We start from the raw sequence: 18,353 nt of genomic DNA on the forward strand, positions 1-18,353 counted from the left end.
CAGTCCCACCCAGCATCTGGTGGGCAGGAGACCCTGGAGATGTTTATTCTCATGGGCTGCTGAGGGGAAAGAGCACTGGGCGGAGAGCCGGACCTGAGTTCGAGTCCTGACAGCCGCTTCCTAGCTGTGTGACCTGGGACGGGTCACCTTCTCTACCTGGGCCTTCATTTTCTCTTCAGCAGGAGGGGGTGGCAGCTCCCATGTGCACCTCGTGGCCCTGTGCTGGGCAGAGGCGGGTGTCGTGGTCCTGCCTCAAGGGGCCACAGGAGGCCTTGGCAGGCCTGTTCGTCCTGAGACCCACCAGGACTCTGACCTCTGGAAGGCCGGCCGTGGGGCATACAGCTCCGCTCTGAGGCTGGCTCATGCCTGGCAGCCAGGGCCGTTTGTGGGATCTGAACCCCAGGCCACAGTGGCTGCCCGTCCTGGCGCCACGTCTGCCGCCCTCAGACCACCCTGCTTGAATTGCTGTTGGGCTCTCCCCTGCACTAGCCGGTTCTGCTGTGACCCAGTTCCCTCTGCGCCACGTCTCCTCCCTCCTGAGTAGAGCCGAAGCCTTTCCTGAGATTGGCAACAGTTGTCACTCTGCAGGGACATCACAGCTGTGTATGTGGGACACAGCCCAAGCCCCTCCTCGGTTCCAGGGGCGTGAACTGCATTGTGTACATGCATGGCACAGCCATGCAGAATCAAGAGGACGGGGAACGTGGAAGTCGGTAGCCTTGACTGCTCCCTTCTTCCTGCGTTAGCCGGGCTGCCCCTCTGAGGTCGGCTGGGAGCCCTCCGCACGCCCTGCCTCGGCCAGGTGGCCAGGAGACCTCCCCAGCACGTGGTCACCACCTGAGGTTCAGCTTCCTGCTCCCTGGACTCAAGTCCTTTGCTTCTTCCTAGAAAAAGAAGTAGGCGTTTCTGAGCTGGGTCCGGGACTGCGTGTGTCCCAGCCGCTCCCTGGCCCCTCTGAGCACGCATTTTCTGCCCGGTTTGTCTTCGAGTGCAGAGCTGGCTTCTAGAGCTTTCTGCGGTACTGGGAGCGTTCTGTACCTGCTCTGTTCAGTATGGTAGCCACTACCCGTATGTGGTTATTAAGCCCTTGAGATGTGGTTGATGCAACTGGGGAACTAAAATTTTAATTTCACTTAATTGCAGGTAATTTAAATAGACACCTGTGGCTAGTGGCTACCATTTGGGACAGCAAGCTCTAGGTGGGTTCCTGAGGAGACAAGGGTGCCCATCTCTGGACACATTTAAGACAAGGTCAGGAGGAAGTGGTCACTTTCTGGGTGCCAACCCCAGTCTGTCCTTGCTGGGCCCCCTTGGGGGGAACTTAGTTCGCTTTTATAAACCACGTGCGTTCCTGTGCTGTGACTTCAGCCCTCTCTGTCCACAGGTGCACACGGTTTTCCCAAAGTTATAGCTTAGCTACAATTTTATTATCCTGCTTTGTTTACTTATTATTATGGCTTACTTATTTTTCCTCATTACTGTATTATCTTCCTATTTATCATTTTAAAGGTTGCTTCATATCCCACTAAGTTAATTTAACCATTGTCTTCTGGTGAACATTTAGGTTATTTCCACGTTTTTGCCATTATTGTGGACTCGGGTGAACAGGCTCCTAGTACGTTTCTTTTGTTATCTTTTTTGACTTATTTCCTGGCCTTAAATTCTCAGGAATGAGGGATCATAGGCTGAAAGGGTATTTTCAAGGTTCTTAAAACCTATTGCCAATTTTTGTCTTTAAAAGATTGGCTCTGTTTATATTCTTGTCAGTGATGTGTGGACCCATTTGACCACCAATTTTGTCGCCAACACTGGAGGTTGTCATTATTCCTTGCTTTTGTTCATTTAAAAAGTGTAAAATGATCCTCTCCACTTTTTTGCCAGAAGAATCCTGTGGTTTCTCTTTGCCTGTGGCCCATTAGTAACCATCCTGGATTATTCCCTCTGAGAGGCCCCAGCAAAGGTCACTTTGTGGGTCATGGTGTGCTCAGGAGTGGCCCTCGTTTCATGTGTATTGCGTGGTGAGGTGCTTCCATAGCTGTCTGCTCTCTGCTGGAACCCCTCCAGAGATGGGAGCTAATTTCCTTTTGGTGGCAAATGACGAGTCCAGAAGGGAGTTTAGTGGCTTACGTAATCAGAAAGTCAAAGGGTACATTCGGCCTTCAGGAACAGCTGGCTCCAGGTGTCCGCAGACCCTCAGCACCTGCCCTCTTCCATTTGTGGGCTCTGCCCCCCTCGTCGTGAGCTCCCCTCGTCATGACCTCGTCCTCAGGCAGCCTCTCTGAAGGAGCAGCAAGATGGCTGCGAGGCCCTCCAGCCTTCCATTCTACCAGTTCAGTAGCCCCAGGGAAAGAAAAAGCTTCTCTCCTGATAACTTTAACGGAAACCACCCACTACTACCCTGTTGGCCTGCCTTGGGTCACATGTGGGTGGCTGGGCCTGGGCTGTGCACCTGGGCCAGGCAGGGTCAGCCCCCGTGACTCCCTCGCAGCACCAGCACTGAGAGTGGAGAAGGCCGTTCCCGAGGACGCTGGAGTCGGGGATCCTCAGGGGGAACGGATGCTGGCCGGGTCCCCTGCTGCCCCTTGCTGGGGTTCATTTCCAGGCCCCTGGAGGCCTTTGCTCTTGTGCTCTCGTTTGCTCTGCTCCGCGCGGGCAGGGTTCTCCTGTCCTGCAGCTGAGGCAGCTGTCCCGGAGTGGACCCTGGTTGCTGTGCTCACCTCTGTGGCCTCTTGTTTTCTCGTCCGCAGAGTGGGAGGGGGCAGTGGGGTTTGGGAGAGCCGGCTGACGTGCTCTCTGGTCCCGGAGTTCTGAGCTATCGGCTCTTCCCCTGGAGGAGGAGGCAGGGACACAGTGATCAGCCTCCAGCCAGGGGGGCAGGGGGGGCCCTTGGGGTTGTCCCTGGCCACTGCCACCAGCCCCTGACCACGCTGGCTGGGCCCCCTGGGTGGGGCAGGGCTCCGGGCTGGGCGGTCGTCCCCCCTCCTCCAGGCTGGGCCCCCGCCGCACAAGGGGGAGGATTGTTCCTGCAGAGGTGCCTGGGCCGGAGAACACAGCGGCCACTGTGTCTGCCCCCGGGTGTGGGCTGAGGCGTCCGTCCCTGCCGGCCAGCATGGAGGGCTGGGCGGGGCGCCCCTGTCCTTCGCTGGTCCCGGCCTTGCCTCAGCCGGTGGGGGAGACGGACGTCAGAGGCCACAGACAGTCACTTGTTCTTTATGCAACTCCTTGCCTGTCCACTCCCACCACTACCCTTAGCTTTCCAAGGCCACCCACTCCCCAAGGTGCCCTCACATCAGACCAAGGAGAGAGCATGGTATCATTTCCCCATCCTCCTACTGTAAGAGGGAAAAACTGAGGCCCAGACAAGACCTGGGCAGAATTTACAGGCACCTGTGGCAAAGCGGTTGGGAACGTGAACTTGGAAGTCACATAGGCCTGAATTTACCTGTTATCTCAGCCCTGTTATTTACCTGCTGTGTGAGCTCGGGCAAGTGACTTCACCTCTCTGAGCATCAGTTTTCTTGTATATAAAATGAGGCTCTTAATTGTAGTAGCTCCCTGGTATAAAGATTGAGGGGATCAAACAGTGGCCTCCCGCGCGCCCTCTGGCCTCTGCTGCTTCCTTTCTAGGCTCGGCTAGTTTCGTGTCCAGGCTCACCTTGGGGGCAGCGTGGCGCAGCCGCTCCGGGCAGTACATAGGGCTTGGGGTAGACTCGGAGTCAGGGCGGTTGTTCCGAGGCTGTGTTTCCTTGGCTACCTCGATGGCTTTCCTGTCCCTGAGCTGATCTCTGTGTTCTGATTGACCAGGGCAAGTCCCGCACCCGCTCCCTGAGCTGGCGGTGGGATCCGCTCCGTTGTGTTCTGGGGGCTGGGAATGAGGGTGGGCTAGAAAGGAACGGTCAGGGCTGGTGAGTGACGTTACAGAGGACAGTGACTGCTACCCAGCAACCCTCCCTCCAGGCAGAAGCCTCTCGTTGGCCAGCAGAGTGCCTTGAGTGTGGCATGTGCTCTGTACGTCAGGCTGAACGAGGGAGCGGGGAATCAGCTGATGGCTGGCAGCCTCCTGTAGTGAAGAGAGCACTGGACTGGGAGTCAGGACACCACCAAGCTCTCAGTCCTGGGGGTCCTGATCCCTCTGTGAGCCTCAGGCTGCTAATCTGGGAAATGGGCGTGATGGCTGCCACCTGCCTTAATGGCTTGTGGGCAGATTAGATTTTTGTAGTTCCACGCATGCTACTGGCTGTGGTTTTTCATTATCTTTAGCAAAGGGAGGGAGAGCAGGGGATACTGGTCACTTGCCAAGAAGGGCCTCTGGGCTCAGGCTCTTTCAGCCATGCAGGCTTGTGTTTGGATCCAGCCTTCACCCCACTTGCTATGTGACCTGAGGCAAATCGCTATGCCTCTCTGAATCTGTTTCCTCGTCTGTAAATGGGGAATGCTAATATTTATCTGCAAGGGCTGGGTGGAGGATGAAATGAGAAATTCCCTTTAAGGCCTGTCCTGGCACACAGCGAGGCTTGGGCAGTCTCAGCTGTTTTTATCATCAGCTGTTATTAGGTCCTCTGTGGCCTCGAGGTGATGGATTGCTGCCTCAGCCGGGCCTTGAAAGAGTTTAATTTTGGCCAAGTCACTTTGTGCGCCACGATTGCTGCTCACCCCTTTCTGGCCGGCACTGGTCTCGGTGAAGTCCAGGCGAGGTGCTGGGCAGCAGGTGTTCCTCAGCGTTGACACCGGGGCCTGGCCAGAGGCCCGGCCTGTGGTCAGCGCTGCCTTTCAGCGTGGCGGCCAGGCGGGTTTTGTGCGCTCATGGAGACGGTCCCCGCCGGGGCCTCCCGCACCTTCAGGAGGAAGCATCCCTCTTAAGGAAGCCCAGGAAGAGGCAACCTGCTCCTCCTCCACCATCTCTCAGGAGTGAGGGGTGGACAATTGGGGGGCGCCCTTTGCCCCGCTGCCCTCCCAGCGCTGCGCGGGCTGGAGCTGGGGAGCCTGGGGCCCGCTCTGTCGCCCCCCAGCCCTCCTTCCTCTCTGAGAAGGAGCGGAGCGGCCTTGACCTGTCCTGGGAGGGCGCAGAGGAGCGTGAGTGTTGTTCGACGCGGAAAGAAGGATGCTTCGACGGGCCTCCAGGGCAGGAGAGGTCAGCGTGCCGGGAAACGAAAGGGCGGGTGCAGAATCAGTTAAGGGTGTGTGTGTGTGAGTGAGTGAGTGTGAGAGAGAGAGCGGGACAGCGAGGGAGCAGGAGCCCCCTTGCTTACCTGACGCGTTGCTGAGGCGTTCTCAACCAGCTCTCAGAAGGTGGCGTGGGGCGAGGACCCCCACGTCGGCCGAGGGAGCTGGGGGCTTCAGCGCGAGGACCAGCCCGGGAATGGCCCCACGTGCAGTTCTGTGCCTGAAGCTGGTGCCTGGCCCGACGTGGACGGTTTCACAGACTCACTCGGAGAGACTGGCATTGAGGAGAATGTGGCGCCATGAGGCTGCTGGGCTCCAGGTCAGCCGCCGCCTAAGTCGCTCCTCATCAGCACACGAGAAAATAATAGCACCCCATCGCAGGGCGGCCGCGGAGATGTGTGAACCACGTGGACCGCTGGCCCCTGCGGAGCGGGCCCTTGGTGACTGTGAAACCATTGCTTTCTCACTGCCTGGGGCCCTGGGGACTTTGTGGCTCCGTTAGAAGCATTTACCTAAACTGAGAATAAATTTACAATTGAGCGTAAAGTTGCCTGTTGGCATCCCTCCCTTGCAGAGTTTCCCTGGCGGGGGTTGGCGCGCCCTCCCAGGTCCCACCCTGCCTCACAGGCACACTGTCCCTGGCACAGAGGGCTGGGTCTCCAGCTGGACCTGGACCCCTGAGGCCGGGGCCGTGGCCCTGTCTGCATTGCAGGCGCCTGTGCAGGCCTGGCCCGGGAGTGCTCGTAGCGATCCGTGGGCCTCTGGTCTCAGAGGCTCCTGCGTCCTGGAGGTGACCGGGAGACCTTGTCCAGTGGTGGAAAGTGCACAGAAGCTTAGAAGGTCAAGGACCAAGATTCAGATTCTGGTGCCACTACCCTAGTCCCCTCTCTGAGCCTGTGGAGTGAGGAGCTGCAGAGGTGCAGCTGAGGTGCCGGCTACTATGGTGTCGCGGGAGGTGACGTGAATGCCCATTGTCATCCTTGGGCACCAGGCACGCAGGAGCAACTCGGCCATCAGTGTTCCCAGTGGATCAGGGTGCAGAGTCGTCCTGTAAGGCAGGAGTGGCTTGTCACTCTGTCCTCAGGAAGGCCCCACGATGGGAACCATCATGGCTGCTCGGGGAGCCCAGTGCAGCCATCTTCCTGTGCTTTCCGCTGGGCTGCTGCTCTCTTGTCGGGCGCATGTTGCCGGGGAGTGGGCTCTGCACACCGGGGCCCCGGGCAGCGCGGGGTGAGCACTCCCAGCAGCCGTCCCTCTGGGGGAGCCACAGGCTCTGCTCCGTCTTCCTGGACACCAGCTCACCGTGGGGGAATTGCTTGTGCGACTTATATGGTCATTTCTCTGTCGCTCTCAGTTTTAAAAATTGTGGTGAAATATACATAACATAAAATTGACCATTTTAGCATTTCTAAGTGTGCAATTCCGTGGCAGTAAGTGCATTCAGAGTGTTATGCAAGCGTCCCCACCCTCCATCTCAGAACTTTTTCGTCATCCCGAACAGAAACTGTCCTCATTGAACACTAACTCCTTACCCGCCCCCCCCCCGCCCCCGGCCACCAGCCCCTGGGACCTCTGCTCTCCTTTCTGCCTCTGTGAGTCTGACGACTCCGGGAACCTCATCTAAGTGGAATCAAGCAATATTTGTCCTTTTGTGTCTGGGTTATTTCACTTAGCGTAATGTCCCCAAGGTTGATCCGTGTTGTGGCGGGTGTCAGAATGTCCTTCCTTTTTAAGGCTGAATGATGTCCCTTGATCGTGTGTACCACATTTTGTTTATTCCTTCATCGGCTCCTGGACAGTTGCTTATTTCCTCCTTGGGGCTCCTGTGGGTCTGCTGCTGTGAACGTGGGTGTCCAGACGCCTGTGCGCATCCCTGCTCTCAGTTCTTCTGCGTGTGTCCCTGGGAGGCTGCTGCTGGGCCGTGTGGTAGTTCTGTGTTTAAACCTTTTGAGAAACAGCCAAACTCTTTTCCACTGCGGCTGCCCCATTTTGCATTCCCACCAGCAGGGCACAAAGATTCCAATTTTTCCACATCCTCACCAACACTTATTTTCCGTTTTTAAAAAGTTATAGCTGTCCTCGTGGGTGCAAAATTCTCTCACTCTTTTTCGTCAAATAAGAAACAGTCATTCCGCCCAGGGAAATGCGTCGAGGAAGCACTTCCACTGTAATTAGTGGGCACTGACTTAAATAGCTTTTTCGTTTTGCTTTTAATCTATGTGAAATGATGCAAATAAGTGCACGAAACATTCCTAGTAACGTTTCTAAATAACAGAGAGAGAATGAAGATGCCTTTTGACACTCTCCCCATTTCAGGCTCCCCCCAGCCTGCTGTCAGGCAGTATCTTTCCAGCGTTTTCCGTGCATGTACATACGTGAGGGTTTATGAAAGCATAGTTCTCCGTTTTTTATATAAAAGTATCATACCACTTTTATTGTTGGGTGACTTGGATCTTTTACTGAACAACCCAACACGCTTCCCATGTTGGTGTTTGTAGCACCATGCCATCCTTGTATTTTTCTTTATCCCATAGTATGAATGTGTTGTACTTTCAAAAATTACTATTCTTGAGCACAGAACACTGCTTCTCATGCGTGCCCCTCCGTGCTGACACAATGGGCAGCACTGGCCATTGTCAAGAGCGTATCTCCTGCTTCAGCCTCCCAGTCCCCGTCTGGACATCCGGCCTCTGAGCTGCCTTGCAGGCCTCAGCTTCCTGCCGAGCCCGCCTTGCTGACTTTCTGTGTCTCCACTTTGCAGGCCAAGAACAAGGAGACCGGCGCCCTGGCCGCCGCCAAGGTCATCGAGACCAAGAGTGAGGAGGAGCTGGAGGACTACATCGTGGAGATCGAGATCCTGGCCACCTGCGACCACCCCTACATCGTGAAGCTCCTGGGGGCCTACTTTTACGACGGGAAGCTGTGGGTAAGCGCGCCCCACCACCTGCCCTCGGCCCCCACGGCCTGGTCCTGAGGTCCCCGGCTCTTTCTCAGTGTCTACTTTGAGGGCAAAGGCCGGGGTTAAGAGAACGTGAAGTGGGGGGCGGGGGGGGCGGTGCTCCGGGTCCCCTGTCATCCCTTTCTGCAGAGCCTGCCCACTTTTGGGCTGGGGGCTGGGGTTTGGAGCTGGAAGAAACTACAGCTCTCCTGCCTCGCCTTGAATCCCGGCTCTGCCACTTAGAGGCTGGATAACTCCAGGCAGGTTCTTCACCCCTCCGTGTCTCAGTTTCCCCGTCTGTAAGGTGGGGATGATAACAGTGCCTAGCTCGTGGAGTTGTGATGGGGATTAAATGAGTTAATCATGACAGGTGCCTGGAAGAGTGCCTGGCACGTGAGGGCTCGGTGAGTGGTGGCTACTTTATTATCTGTGGTGGCCCCAGCGTTACTGCCACTGCTGCGGCTGCTGCGGCTGCTGCTTGGCGATCCCCTTCCATGGCGGCACGAAAGAAGGCGGCCCTTTACCAGCCCTGCATTCTCCAGCAGCAGCCTCGTATTTTCATGAGCCCGCTGCAGATGCAGCTTCCAGCCCCACCTTCCAAACTCAGCACCACCCCCCTTGACTCTAGAGGATTCCGGAGTGCCCCTGGTGTTCATAGGACAAGCTTGCCCTGCGCAGGATCTCCCCACGCACGTTCTCCCAGCGTTAATGCCTCTGAGTTTATAAAACCCAGACTTCCCAGAAGGTCCGTGTCTCACCACACTATTTTTCAGCCAATGTTTTATATGTAAAACATCATATTTATGTCCCTAAAACTCAGAACAACATTTGTAACAAAATAATGGGCAGGAAAAGTATCAAGTAAATTCTAGATGCAACTGGAAGGCTGTCAGAATCCCATGTAGCTATTTTGCAAAGGTTGGGCATCGGCAGGGCCGCTCGGATGGCGCTGGAGCCAAGAGCCGCCCAGGCTACTGGGACTGCGCACAGCAGGGCTGTTAAGAGCTGTTGGTAAGTATTTGGTTGAGGAGGGGATGTTTCAGGCATTTTCCTTCTGTCACTACGGTTCACTTATGTATAGACAGTGTTACTATGTTTTAGTTACATTTTAGGAAATTAGTGGGGAATTTGAAGTTGCCATGTCATGCTTTACAATTTTTCCCGCTTGAAATAATGGGAAATAGACTGGTACCTGGCTTTTTTTTTTTTTTTTTTGCACAGAATACCTGATTTTTAGGAACAGAACTACTGACGCTTAACAGGGAAATCTGTGTCCTTTGAGAAAAGGACCCTGCTGTTTAAGGAAACCAAAGGAGCGTTTAGAAACCACTGTCGAAGTTTATCCCTCTCACTTCAAGAAAATGAAGGAAGCCAGTGTCTGAGGGGGTAAGAGCTTGGCCCCCAGCCCTGCCCAGAGCTCTGTCCACTTCAACTGGCTCCCCGCCGCCGACGCCTGACAAAGGCCGGCTTTCCTTTGCCTGTTGAGGCATCTCCTTGGGGAGCCTCCTGGATGTCATTAGGGAAAATAAAACCACTGCCTCCTGGCTGTGGCTGCAGATTTCAAAGCCGTTCCTCACCTACTGTCTCCAGGCACCGTGGGAGGTGAGCAGGGCAGGGAGACTGGTCACCCCTTTCCAGAGGAGGGAACAGAGGCACAGAGAAGGCACGCCCCTTGCTCATGGTCACACAGCTGAGACCGATGAATCTGAGCCTGTACATGTCCTCTGTCCTGTTTCATGGAGCTGCTTTTTAAAATGTTTTTTCTTCTTTTAAGAAATTAAATATTTTATGTATATGGTCATCAGAGAAAAATGAGAGTATACAGAAAAGCAAAAAAAAAAAAAAGATTAATACCATCCAAATTTTTACATCAGAGATAACCACTGGCAACATTTGGAATATATATTTTCTAGACTTTTCTGTATAGACACACACCCACACCCACAGTTTTTTTAAAAAGATGAATTTGTACCATAGCTGTTCCTTTACCTTCTGCTCTTTTTCTTAAGATTTATTAAGAACAACTTTCCAGGTCAGTAGGGAACCACCTGCGTCTTCATTTTCGTTGTTCCATCAACTTCCGTCTTCTGACTGTGCCACCACTACTGCTGGGCATTTAGGCTGCCTCTTTTTTTTTTTCTTTTTGCTGTTATAGACAACTTTGTGATGGACATCTTTGAATTTTTGTGTTCTTGCCTGAGAATTTTTAAGATTTTTAAGTATTTTCAGACAGGCGTCGCGGAACTACCCTTGATGTTATACAAAGGAATTTCCCATCTACACACCCACCCATCCGTTTGTCTGTCCATCCGTCCTCCCCTCCATCCGTGCAACCTTTATTGGACCGCCGATTATGTACTCCTGAAGAAAGCATCTTTTGTGTGCCTGTTCCCATTGTCGATTATGGCTAGGTACCAAGTTCATTACTTTCCCAGGTCCAAAGATAATACCGACAACAGCCAATGTTTATTAAGGGCTTACTGTGTGCTAGGCCTGTGGCTGAGAGTATTCCTTGCGTTTGTCATTTAATCTTTGTTCTATGCGGTCGTTGCTTTATCCCCATCTTACAGATGAAAATGAGACACAAAAGATGCTAAGTTCCCCCCAGGCCACACAGCTAGAAAGTGGCAGAGCTGGAAACCAGATAGAGACAAAGGACACTTCATAACTGGACCGTGACCGTCACGAGGTTGTTTAAATAGAGATACCAGAATTTTCTGTCTCAAAGTTGCCACTTGAAGCTGGTACTTTCTTATCCAGGGCTGCTGTTATGGCCAAACCCAGTCCTCACCCGCCTCTCTTGTGGCTACCCCACAGCCTGCATTTGTTACTTTGTAGACCCTGGAAGGTGCTGTCTCCTCATTTTTGAGGATTTGTGTTTTAGACATTGTGAAATCCAGGAAGGTGACACTGGAACCGGGTGGATCAAAAGGGACAGAGGGTTTCAAGCAAAAGGGACAGCGTGGCAATGGTGTGGAGGTGCGCAAGCTGTGATGTGTTTGGAGCAGGGGGAACCAGGCTGGGGCTGCGCGTGGTGAGAGGTGAGGGCAGTGAAGTGCTGGCGGCTGTCGTGGAGGGCCTCAGACGCCAAGCTGAAGAGTTTGTGCTGAATCTTTCAGATCAGTGGTTCTCAAGGTACACCCCTTGGGCCAGTAGCAGCACCCCCTGGGACGCTGTTAGAAATGCAGAGTATCAGGCCCCTGCCCAGACCTGCTGACTCAGAAACTCTTGGGTGGGGCCCAGCAATCTTTTTTTTGAGGAAGATCAGCCCTGAGCTAATTACTGCCGATCCTCCTCTGCTGAGGAAGACTGGCCCTGAGCTAACACCCATGCCCATCTTCCTTCACTTTGTATGTGGGACGGCTACCACAGCATGACTTGGTGAGCAGTGCCATGTCCATACCCGGGATCTGAACTGGCAAACCCTGGGCCGCTGAAGTGAAATGTGTGTACTTAACTGCTGCGCCACCAGGCTGGCCCCCCAGCAATCTGTTGTTAAGGCGTCTTCTAGGTGACTCTGATGCTTGTGTAAAGTTTGAGAACTAGGGTTTTAGGTAATGGGGACCTAGTGGCAGTTTCCATAGGAGAGAGACACGTATTCTGTGTTTTAGAAAGAAATCAGCTTTGAGGGGGCAAGAGTAGAGGCGTTGAGGTTGACAAGGAAGTGGTAAGAAGAGACTAGGCCAGAAGCCCGAGGCCGTGATGTGGAAACATCACCTGGTCAGGAAAGGCTTCAGAGCAAGGAACATTTGCACTGGATCTTGAAGGATGCGTAGGAATTCTCCAGAGGGATAAGAGAAGGAAGGGCAGTCTCAGTAGAGGAACAGCATGTATGAAAGTGTGGAAGGGAGAAGCTGCGTTGTTCTGAGACACAGGGTTGATGGGTGCACCTACTTTTTGGTGTTTCCTTCTGTGTGATGGTTCTTGGACCCTCCCAGGGCCAGGCTCAGGCCTTCTGTGTGGCTCCAAGAGCCTGCCTTTCCGGACGGGTGTCTCTGACCAAAGCAGGCCTGGACTGCCCTCAGGGGCTGGACTTTGGGGTGAGAAATCGGCTGTTGCCCAAGTGAGCTGGCTCTTCCCCGGCCGTGGCATCCAGGGACAGCTTCCCTCTGGATGGGCAGGGGTCGTTCACCAGCCACCCCACCTGCAGTCTGACAGGGTCAGCTCGTTTACTTCCGGAATTTGTGATCTTAGCAAGATCCTTCGAGTGGTTTCTTTTGACGACTTCTGCTTTTGAATATCTGATGGCACAAGTGGGGGAAAGAAAACAACCCAAAATATTCTAGACCAGCACTGCCCGATAGAAATATAACGTGAGCCACATATGTAATTATACATTTTCTAATAGCCACATTAAAAAAAGCAAAAAGAAATAGATGAAATTAATTTAAAAATATGATTTACTTAACCTGGTACATCAAAATATTGTCATTCTGACATGGAATCAACATAAAGATTATGAACGGGATATTTTACCTGTTCATTCGAAGCCTTCATATCCCGCGTGTGTTTTACAGTTACAACACATCTCAATTCAGGAGGTCCGTGTTATCGGAAATCTATATTTAGATGTCATAAAATTTATAGTTTGTCATAAAATTGATCTATATTTAGATGTTGTAAAATTTACAGTTGACAGAGTAGATTCATATCCCCAAGTTGCTCCAGCATTCTTAAATGTTTCCCAGTAACGGAATCCAGTGTCAGTTTTTAGATTTGTTTAATTAGGGGGCCGGCCCCGAGGCCGAGTGGTTAAGTTCACGCGCTCCACTTCAGCGGCCCAGGGTTTCACCGATTCGGATCCTGGGTATGTACGTGGCACCGCTCGTCAGGCCATGCTGAGGCGGCGTCCCACATGCCACAACTAGAAGGACCTGCAACTAAGAAACACAACTATGTACGGGGACAATTTGGGGAGATAAAGCAGAATAAAAAAGATTGGCAATAGTTGTTAGCTCAGGTCCCAATCTTAAAAAAAAAAATTTGTTTAGTTAAAAGTGAATAAAATTATAAATTTAGTTCAACACTAGCCACATGTCAAGTGCTCAGCAGCCACAGGGGGTCAGTGGCTGCTGTGTGGGACAGTGTGGATGATGCAGCTCTCGACCTCCCCCAGGCCCCTGACGGTGAGTGAGCGTGGGCAGCCCGGGCCGACCCCGTGGATTCCCTCTGCCTGCCAGCTGCCCCGGTCCCCGCATCCCCCCTGCCCCCAGCCCTGAGCCGGGTTTTCTCTCTTTCCCTGCACGTGCCGTGGGAGCAGGCGAGAGCGGCGTGATGGGAGGGTCAACAGTCCGCTGTCTGGGAAGGGCAGCCCTGGCCTATAGCATCTGCCATTTCTGTGGTGCAAACATTCCCGCCGTGGTCAGCGCCAAGCTACCAACGTGACGTCACTAACGTAGAGTTGGGAAGAAGTGTGGTGGCACTCAACGTGGAGTGTTTCTGCCGGATACAACAGACGTGGATGTGCTTGGATGGATGGATACGAGAGAAAGAAGTAACTTCCAAAGCGTACATAACAGTAGAATGTGCTACAATGATTAGGGAAGTGATGAGTTTTAAGTATTTATTATCTTTGTTTTTAATATAATTTTTAGAATTACAGGGTTATGTAACTTAATTTTAAATAATGGTCATGTTTAACAGCTAGTTTACAAAATTCCTGAAGATTTACCCGTCGGTTCTCACAAGCCAGTGAGAGCCGTCCCCAGCACACCCCTGGAGCCAGAGCAGAGGAGTGCTGACTGCACCGCAGAATGCTGAGGCTGGATGTCACACAGCTAAGCACTCATTTGAAAGATGAGACAACAGCAGACCAGAGAGGGCCTGGGATTCACCCAGGGTCACACAGCAAATTAGTCACAAAGCCAGACATACAGAGGTCCTCAAAGACTGTTGATGAGAGACCCTACTCATGTGGCACTGTCCTCTGAAAAGCCGTTCCTCAGTTCTCCAGAATATATTCCAAACCCAGTGCCTGCTACAGAGGCTAATTATCGTCTGCCATCTATCACTACCTTCGCAGACCCCTCTTTTCCAGCTATTCTAAGCTGATTGCAGGCCATGCCTCCAGGCCTTTGCTCATCCAGCGCCTTTTTCCAGACATGCCCTTCCCGTCGTCCTCTGCAGAGTCAGCAACAGCATCCCTCCCTCCATGAGGTTTTTAGTTTCCTCCCGGTGCCTCCTCTTCCTCTGCTCTCTGCTCCATTTGTTTCCGCTCATCCCACAGCCACATTTTAGTGCCGCTGTCAGTCTTGGTGTCGACCTCCTCCCGTAGGTAGGAGCCTGCAGCATCCTTACCCGGGGCTGGTCCTGAGCAACGGACGGAGTGACGATCCGATGGGTCCCCTCAAGGCAGCCGAGGCTGTCTGGGGCCAGCCCTGCCTGGGGAGGCTGGAGTCGGGGGCGGAGGGGCTGGTGGCCTGCAGCCCATGGAGCGTGCCCGAGGCTGATGTCACCTTTCTTGTGACCGAACAGCTCTCCAGCTGTGGATAATTTCGGGGGGCGCGGAGGAACTTCACTCCTCCAATGCTGCTCGTTTGCGCTGAACCTGGCGCAGTGCCATGACTCGGAGTCCGGCTCTCGCAGGTGGCGAGAATTTGGAAAGCCCCTCTGATTGGGTCTTGACCACTAGTCTTGCTCAGCCTCTTTTGACAGGACAGCAAACCCTGATGCCTCGAACTGCTCCCTGTTCCCCTGGGATATCTGGCCCTTATCTCTAGAAGGTGGGCAGTGGGGGAACGAAGCCTGCAGCCCTGTCAGGCAGCAGCATCTTCATTTATTCATTTAGACAAGTCCTGTTGAATTCCTCCCTGTGCCAGGCCCTGGGGATACAGCCTCGCTGGGCCCAAAGTCTCGTGGTGGAAGCGGACAGTAGGAGAGCAAATAAAGAAGTGCATGAGAAGACTTCCGTGAGTGATAAGTGTGTAGAAGGAAAATAAACGGCAAGATGCCACAGAGGGCCCTGGGGTGGGCGTCAGGTGCTTTAACTAGCGTGGAGAGGTACGGCCTTTCTCAGGAGGTGGCATTTTAGCGGAGGCCCAGAAGACAGGATGGAGGGCAGACCCACAAATATTTCAGAGCAGAAAGTGCCGGGTGGAGGGACTAGGAAGTGCTAAGGCCCTGAGGCAGGAGCCACGAGGTCTGTGGAGGACCCGACAGAAGCAGTTGTGGTTTGAGCACGGCAAAGGGAGAGAGGCAGAGAATACTGCAAAAGGAGGCCAGATGGTCCAGGCCTTGACACTTGCCCCTGAGCACCTACTGTGTGCCAGGCTGTGTTTTAGGGGCTGGGGGTTCAGCGGTGAACAAGAGACTGTCCTCATCCTCGTGGAGCTTCCAGTCTGGTGGGAGACAGCCAGTGGGCCTGTGAACACATCCTTCAGGCGATGATGAGGACTGATGGATATAAAATCTGAGGTGTCGCCTAGGGACAGGGCAGGCCCCCTTCAGGCTGTGGTCAGGGAGGGGCCTGTCTGAGGAGGTGACGTTCGAGAAGGAGCAGTGGTGGGAGGATCAAGGCTGCCGCAGGTGCGAGGGCCCTGAGGTGCGAGTGTGCCTCCTGTGTTGGGGGCAGGAGATGGGGTCAGGGAGCGAGGCATGTGATCCTATGGGAGGTGTTGGGAAACCTCTGGTGGTTTCAGGCAGGGCAGTGTCTGCCCTCCGCTCCCACCATTAACCTGGTTAGTCTCTGAGTCCCTTTGATTCCTCTCCCTGTCTGTCTCGTGCGTGTGTCCTCCTCTTACTGCCCTGCAGTGGAGGAGCTGGGTCCAGTCTTGTCTCTTGGTGCCAGTATGGACCTTAGCTAACCTCTAAGTCTCTGTCTCTATCTGTAAAATGGGGGCGATGAGAACAAAACCCATCCCATTGTAAGGATTAAGTGAGGCATGCAGATCGGGTATGGGCAGCACTGTCTGGCACAAAGTGGGTGCTTGGTGACTGCCATTGTCCCTCTCTCCCCTCCTCCCCAGCCCTTTCTTTCCATTCGCTCTATGTCCCCCTACCCCCCCGGTTCCCTGCAGCTCCCTCTCTTCTGGCTTCTCTGCCTTTCACGTGCTGAACCTTCCTGAGGCTTCGCTGTGATCATGTCGCCCCCAAACAAGAAGGTGGGTGACGTCCGGGCAGATGACGACAGCAGTGCGGAGTGAGGAAGGGCCTTTCATGTACACATGGCAAGCCCAGCCTCCCTGGCCTGCCCTGGAGACGTGGCACGGGTGAAGCGCAGAGGTTCCTCTGTCCCCAGGTTTTGTCTGCTCAGAAAGGTTTGTAGGGAGTTTATCTGCCCAGGAATCTCCTTGCTGACGACCAGAGAAAGCTTGACCCCTTGGTCTGGCGTGGGCAGCCCCCACGCTCGCGGGGTCTTCCTGGGGTTCCCTGGGTGCGGACTGCTGTTCCCAGCACTCGTGGCCGCAGCGTTTGTGGATATGACACTCTCAGTAGGGCTGCCTCTCCAAACCACGTTCATCCTGCCACCTCTGAAAGAGGTGATGTTTTTTTAAGGTGACTCACTTTTTAGAAATTAAATACGTTTATTTAAAAAGAAACTTTCATCCTGCTACCCTAAATGGAAAACTAGGACTCACTTGCCATAAATAGAAATCAAGGAAAATAAACGAATTCTGTGAAGTTCTAGCCCAAAGCCTTTGCCTGCCCAGCCTTCCACTTGGGCCCTGCAGCCCTGTCAGGAGGGGGTGTCGCGACAGGACTCTCCAGCACATCAGCGTGACTGGGCTTGGGAGGGTGGGAGAGAGCTGAGGGGGACCCCTTTCCCTGGTGCCATGCGAGGCCCCAAAGTCACTTCCCCATCCCGGGGCCTCCTCTGGGGGTGCGCTGGGGGAGGGGCGCTCCCTTGGCGGGACATTTGGGCCCAGCCACGCCCTGTGAGGTCAGAGGTTGGGATGGTCCTCTGAGGGATGAGGGGGCCAGGCTCAGTGACTTGTCCAGTGACACTGAGAGGACAGAGTTTGGGCTTGGACCCCCCTCGCCTGACCCGGAGGCCAGTGGTCTTGCCCCCACGGCTTGCTTCTTAACTCTCATTGTTTACACCTGCACTTTTCCGACATTGGCTGTGAGATTCTTTTTGACTGAAATCTCCCCAGAAGTCCTTGTGGGCCGCAGGGAAAGCAGCAGCTGCCCTGAGTCGGGAGGCCTCTCCCAAGGTGGCCCTGGAGTAGCTCCTAGGCCTTCTGGTCATTCTCCATGTGGGGGGCTGTCCTGTACGTTGTAGGGTGTTTAGCAGCGTCCCTGCCTCTAACCACGGATGCCGGGAGAATCCCCCACCTCCCCGCTCAGTTCTGACAACCAAAAATGCCCCCAGATGTTGCCGGGTCCCCTGTGGGGCAGAGTCACCCCCAGTTGAGAAGCACAGGTCTCTGCCACTTGCGGCCCCCTGCTGTTGGGGTGGGAGGGTGTCCCCCGGGCCAGCCAGGCTGTGAGCCCCGGCCCCTCACCCGAGCGTGTGAACCCTTAGAGCAGGGCCGCAAACTGATGGTCTCGGCCAGATCGGGCCTGCAAACACATTGTGTTTGGCATGCGTGATGTTTTTAGAAATTCGTTGCTAGCATATTGTCAGAAGATGTCAGGTAAAATCCTGGCCTTCTGACCTTTCTTGAATTACCTGGAGATGAGGCTGAACAAGCTGCTTTTCTGCACGGCAGCAGTTGCCTGGGGCTGAACAGCATCTGCCCCTCAGGCAGAGATGTGCTCTCCAATTAGCCTCAGACCTCACTACTCCCTAATGCATGCCCAATATGGTGGCTGAGGGCTGTTTGTCATTGGTGTGTGCCACTGTTTTTCTTAAAGTGGAATTAATGGGAAGTATTTCTAACTCCATATCTCTGTCAAAACTGAAGAAAGTAAAGATAGCCAAGAAGACTGTGTTCCCAGAAAAGTGTGTGAGAGGACATTTTTTCATATATGCAGACTACTTCGCCCTGTAAATTAGCTACTCAGACCTGCTGGGCATTTAAGCCAGGTCTCTGGGCCTAGGGAGTCTGAAAATAGCCTTGTGAGGGGTCTGTGAACTTCCTGAATGTGTCTCCCAAGTGTATGTGTGTGTGTGTGACCCCAAAGATGTGACTGTGGGCCTCTCAGAGTGTGACTTCTTGTCTGAAAGTGAACATTTTGCAAAGAGGAAGTGAGGTCCGAGGTCACAGAGCAGGGTGTGGGTGGGAGGGGCCTGCTGTCCACACGTCCACATGACCACATGCCTCCAGGCAGGGTTTCTGTGGCTTGTCGCCTTGGGCTGGGAGGCCAGCTG

The 18,353-nt window shown here is 53.8% G+C and overlaps 1 protein-coding gene across 2 annotated transcripts in view; it reads left to right on the plus strand.

Moving 5' to 3' along the window:
• Positions 1-18,353, plus strand: part of STK10 (serine/threonine kinase 10) — a 107,640-nt gene that overhangs the window by 13,363 nt on the left and 75,924 nt on the right. The window contains exons 1-2 of one of the 2 annotated variants that reach the window (XM_070570326.1): positions 4,612-5,131; positions 7,925-8,089. In XM_070570326.1, coding sequence (XP_070426427.1) covers positions 5,102-5,131; positions 7,925-8,089 — 195 coding nt within the window. In that variant the 5' untranslated portion in view covers positions 4,612-5,101. Of the gene's footprint in view, positions 1-4,611; positions 5,132-7,924; positions 8,090-18,353 lie in introns of those variants that run through there. The other variant, XM_070570325.1, reaches the window with a different exon arrangement.

This window comes from Equus przewalskii, chromosome 13, assembly GCF_037783145.1.
Source record: "Equus przewalskii isolate Varuska chromosome 13, EquPr2, whole genome shotgun sequence".
Classification (NCBI taxonomy): Eukaryota; Metazoa; Chordata; class Mammalia; order Perissodactyla; family Equidae; genus Equus; species Equus przewalskii.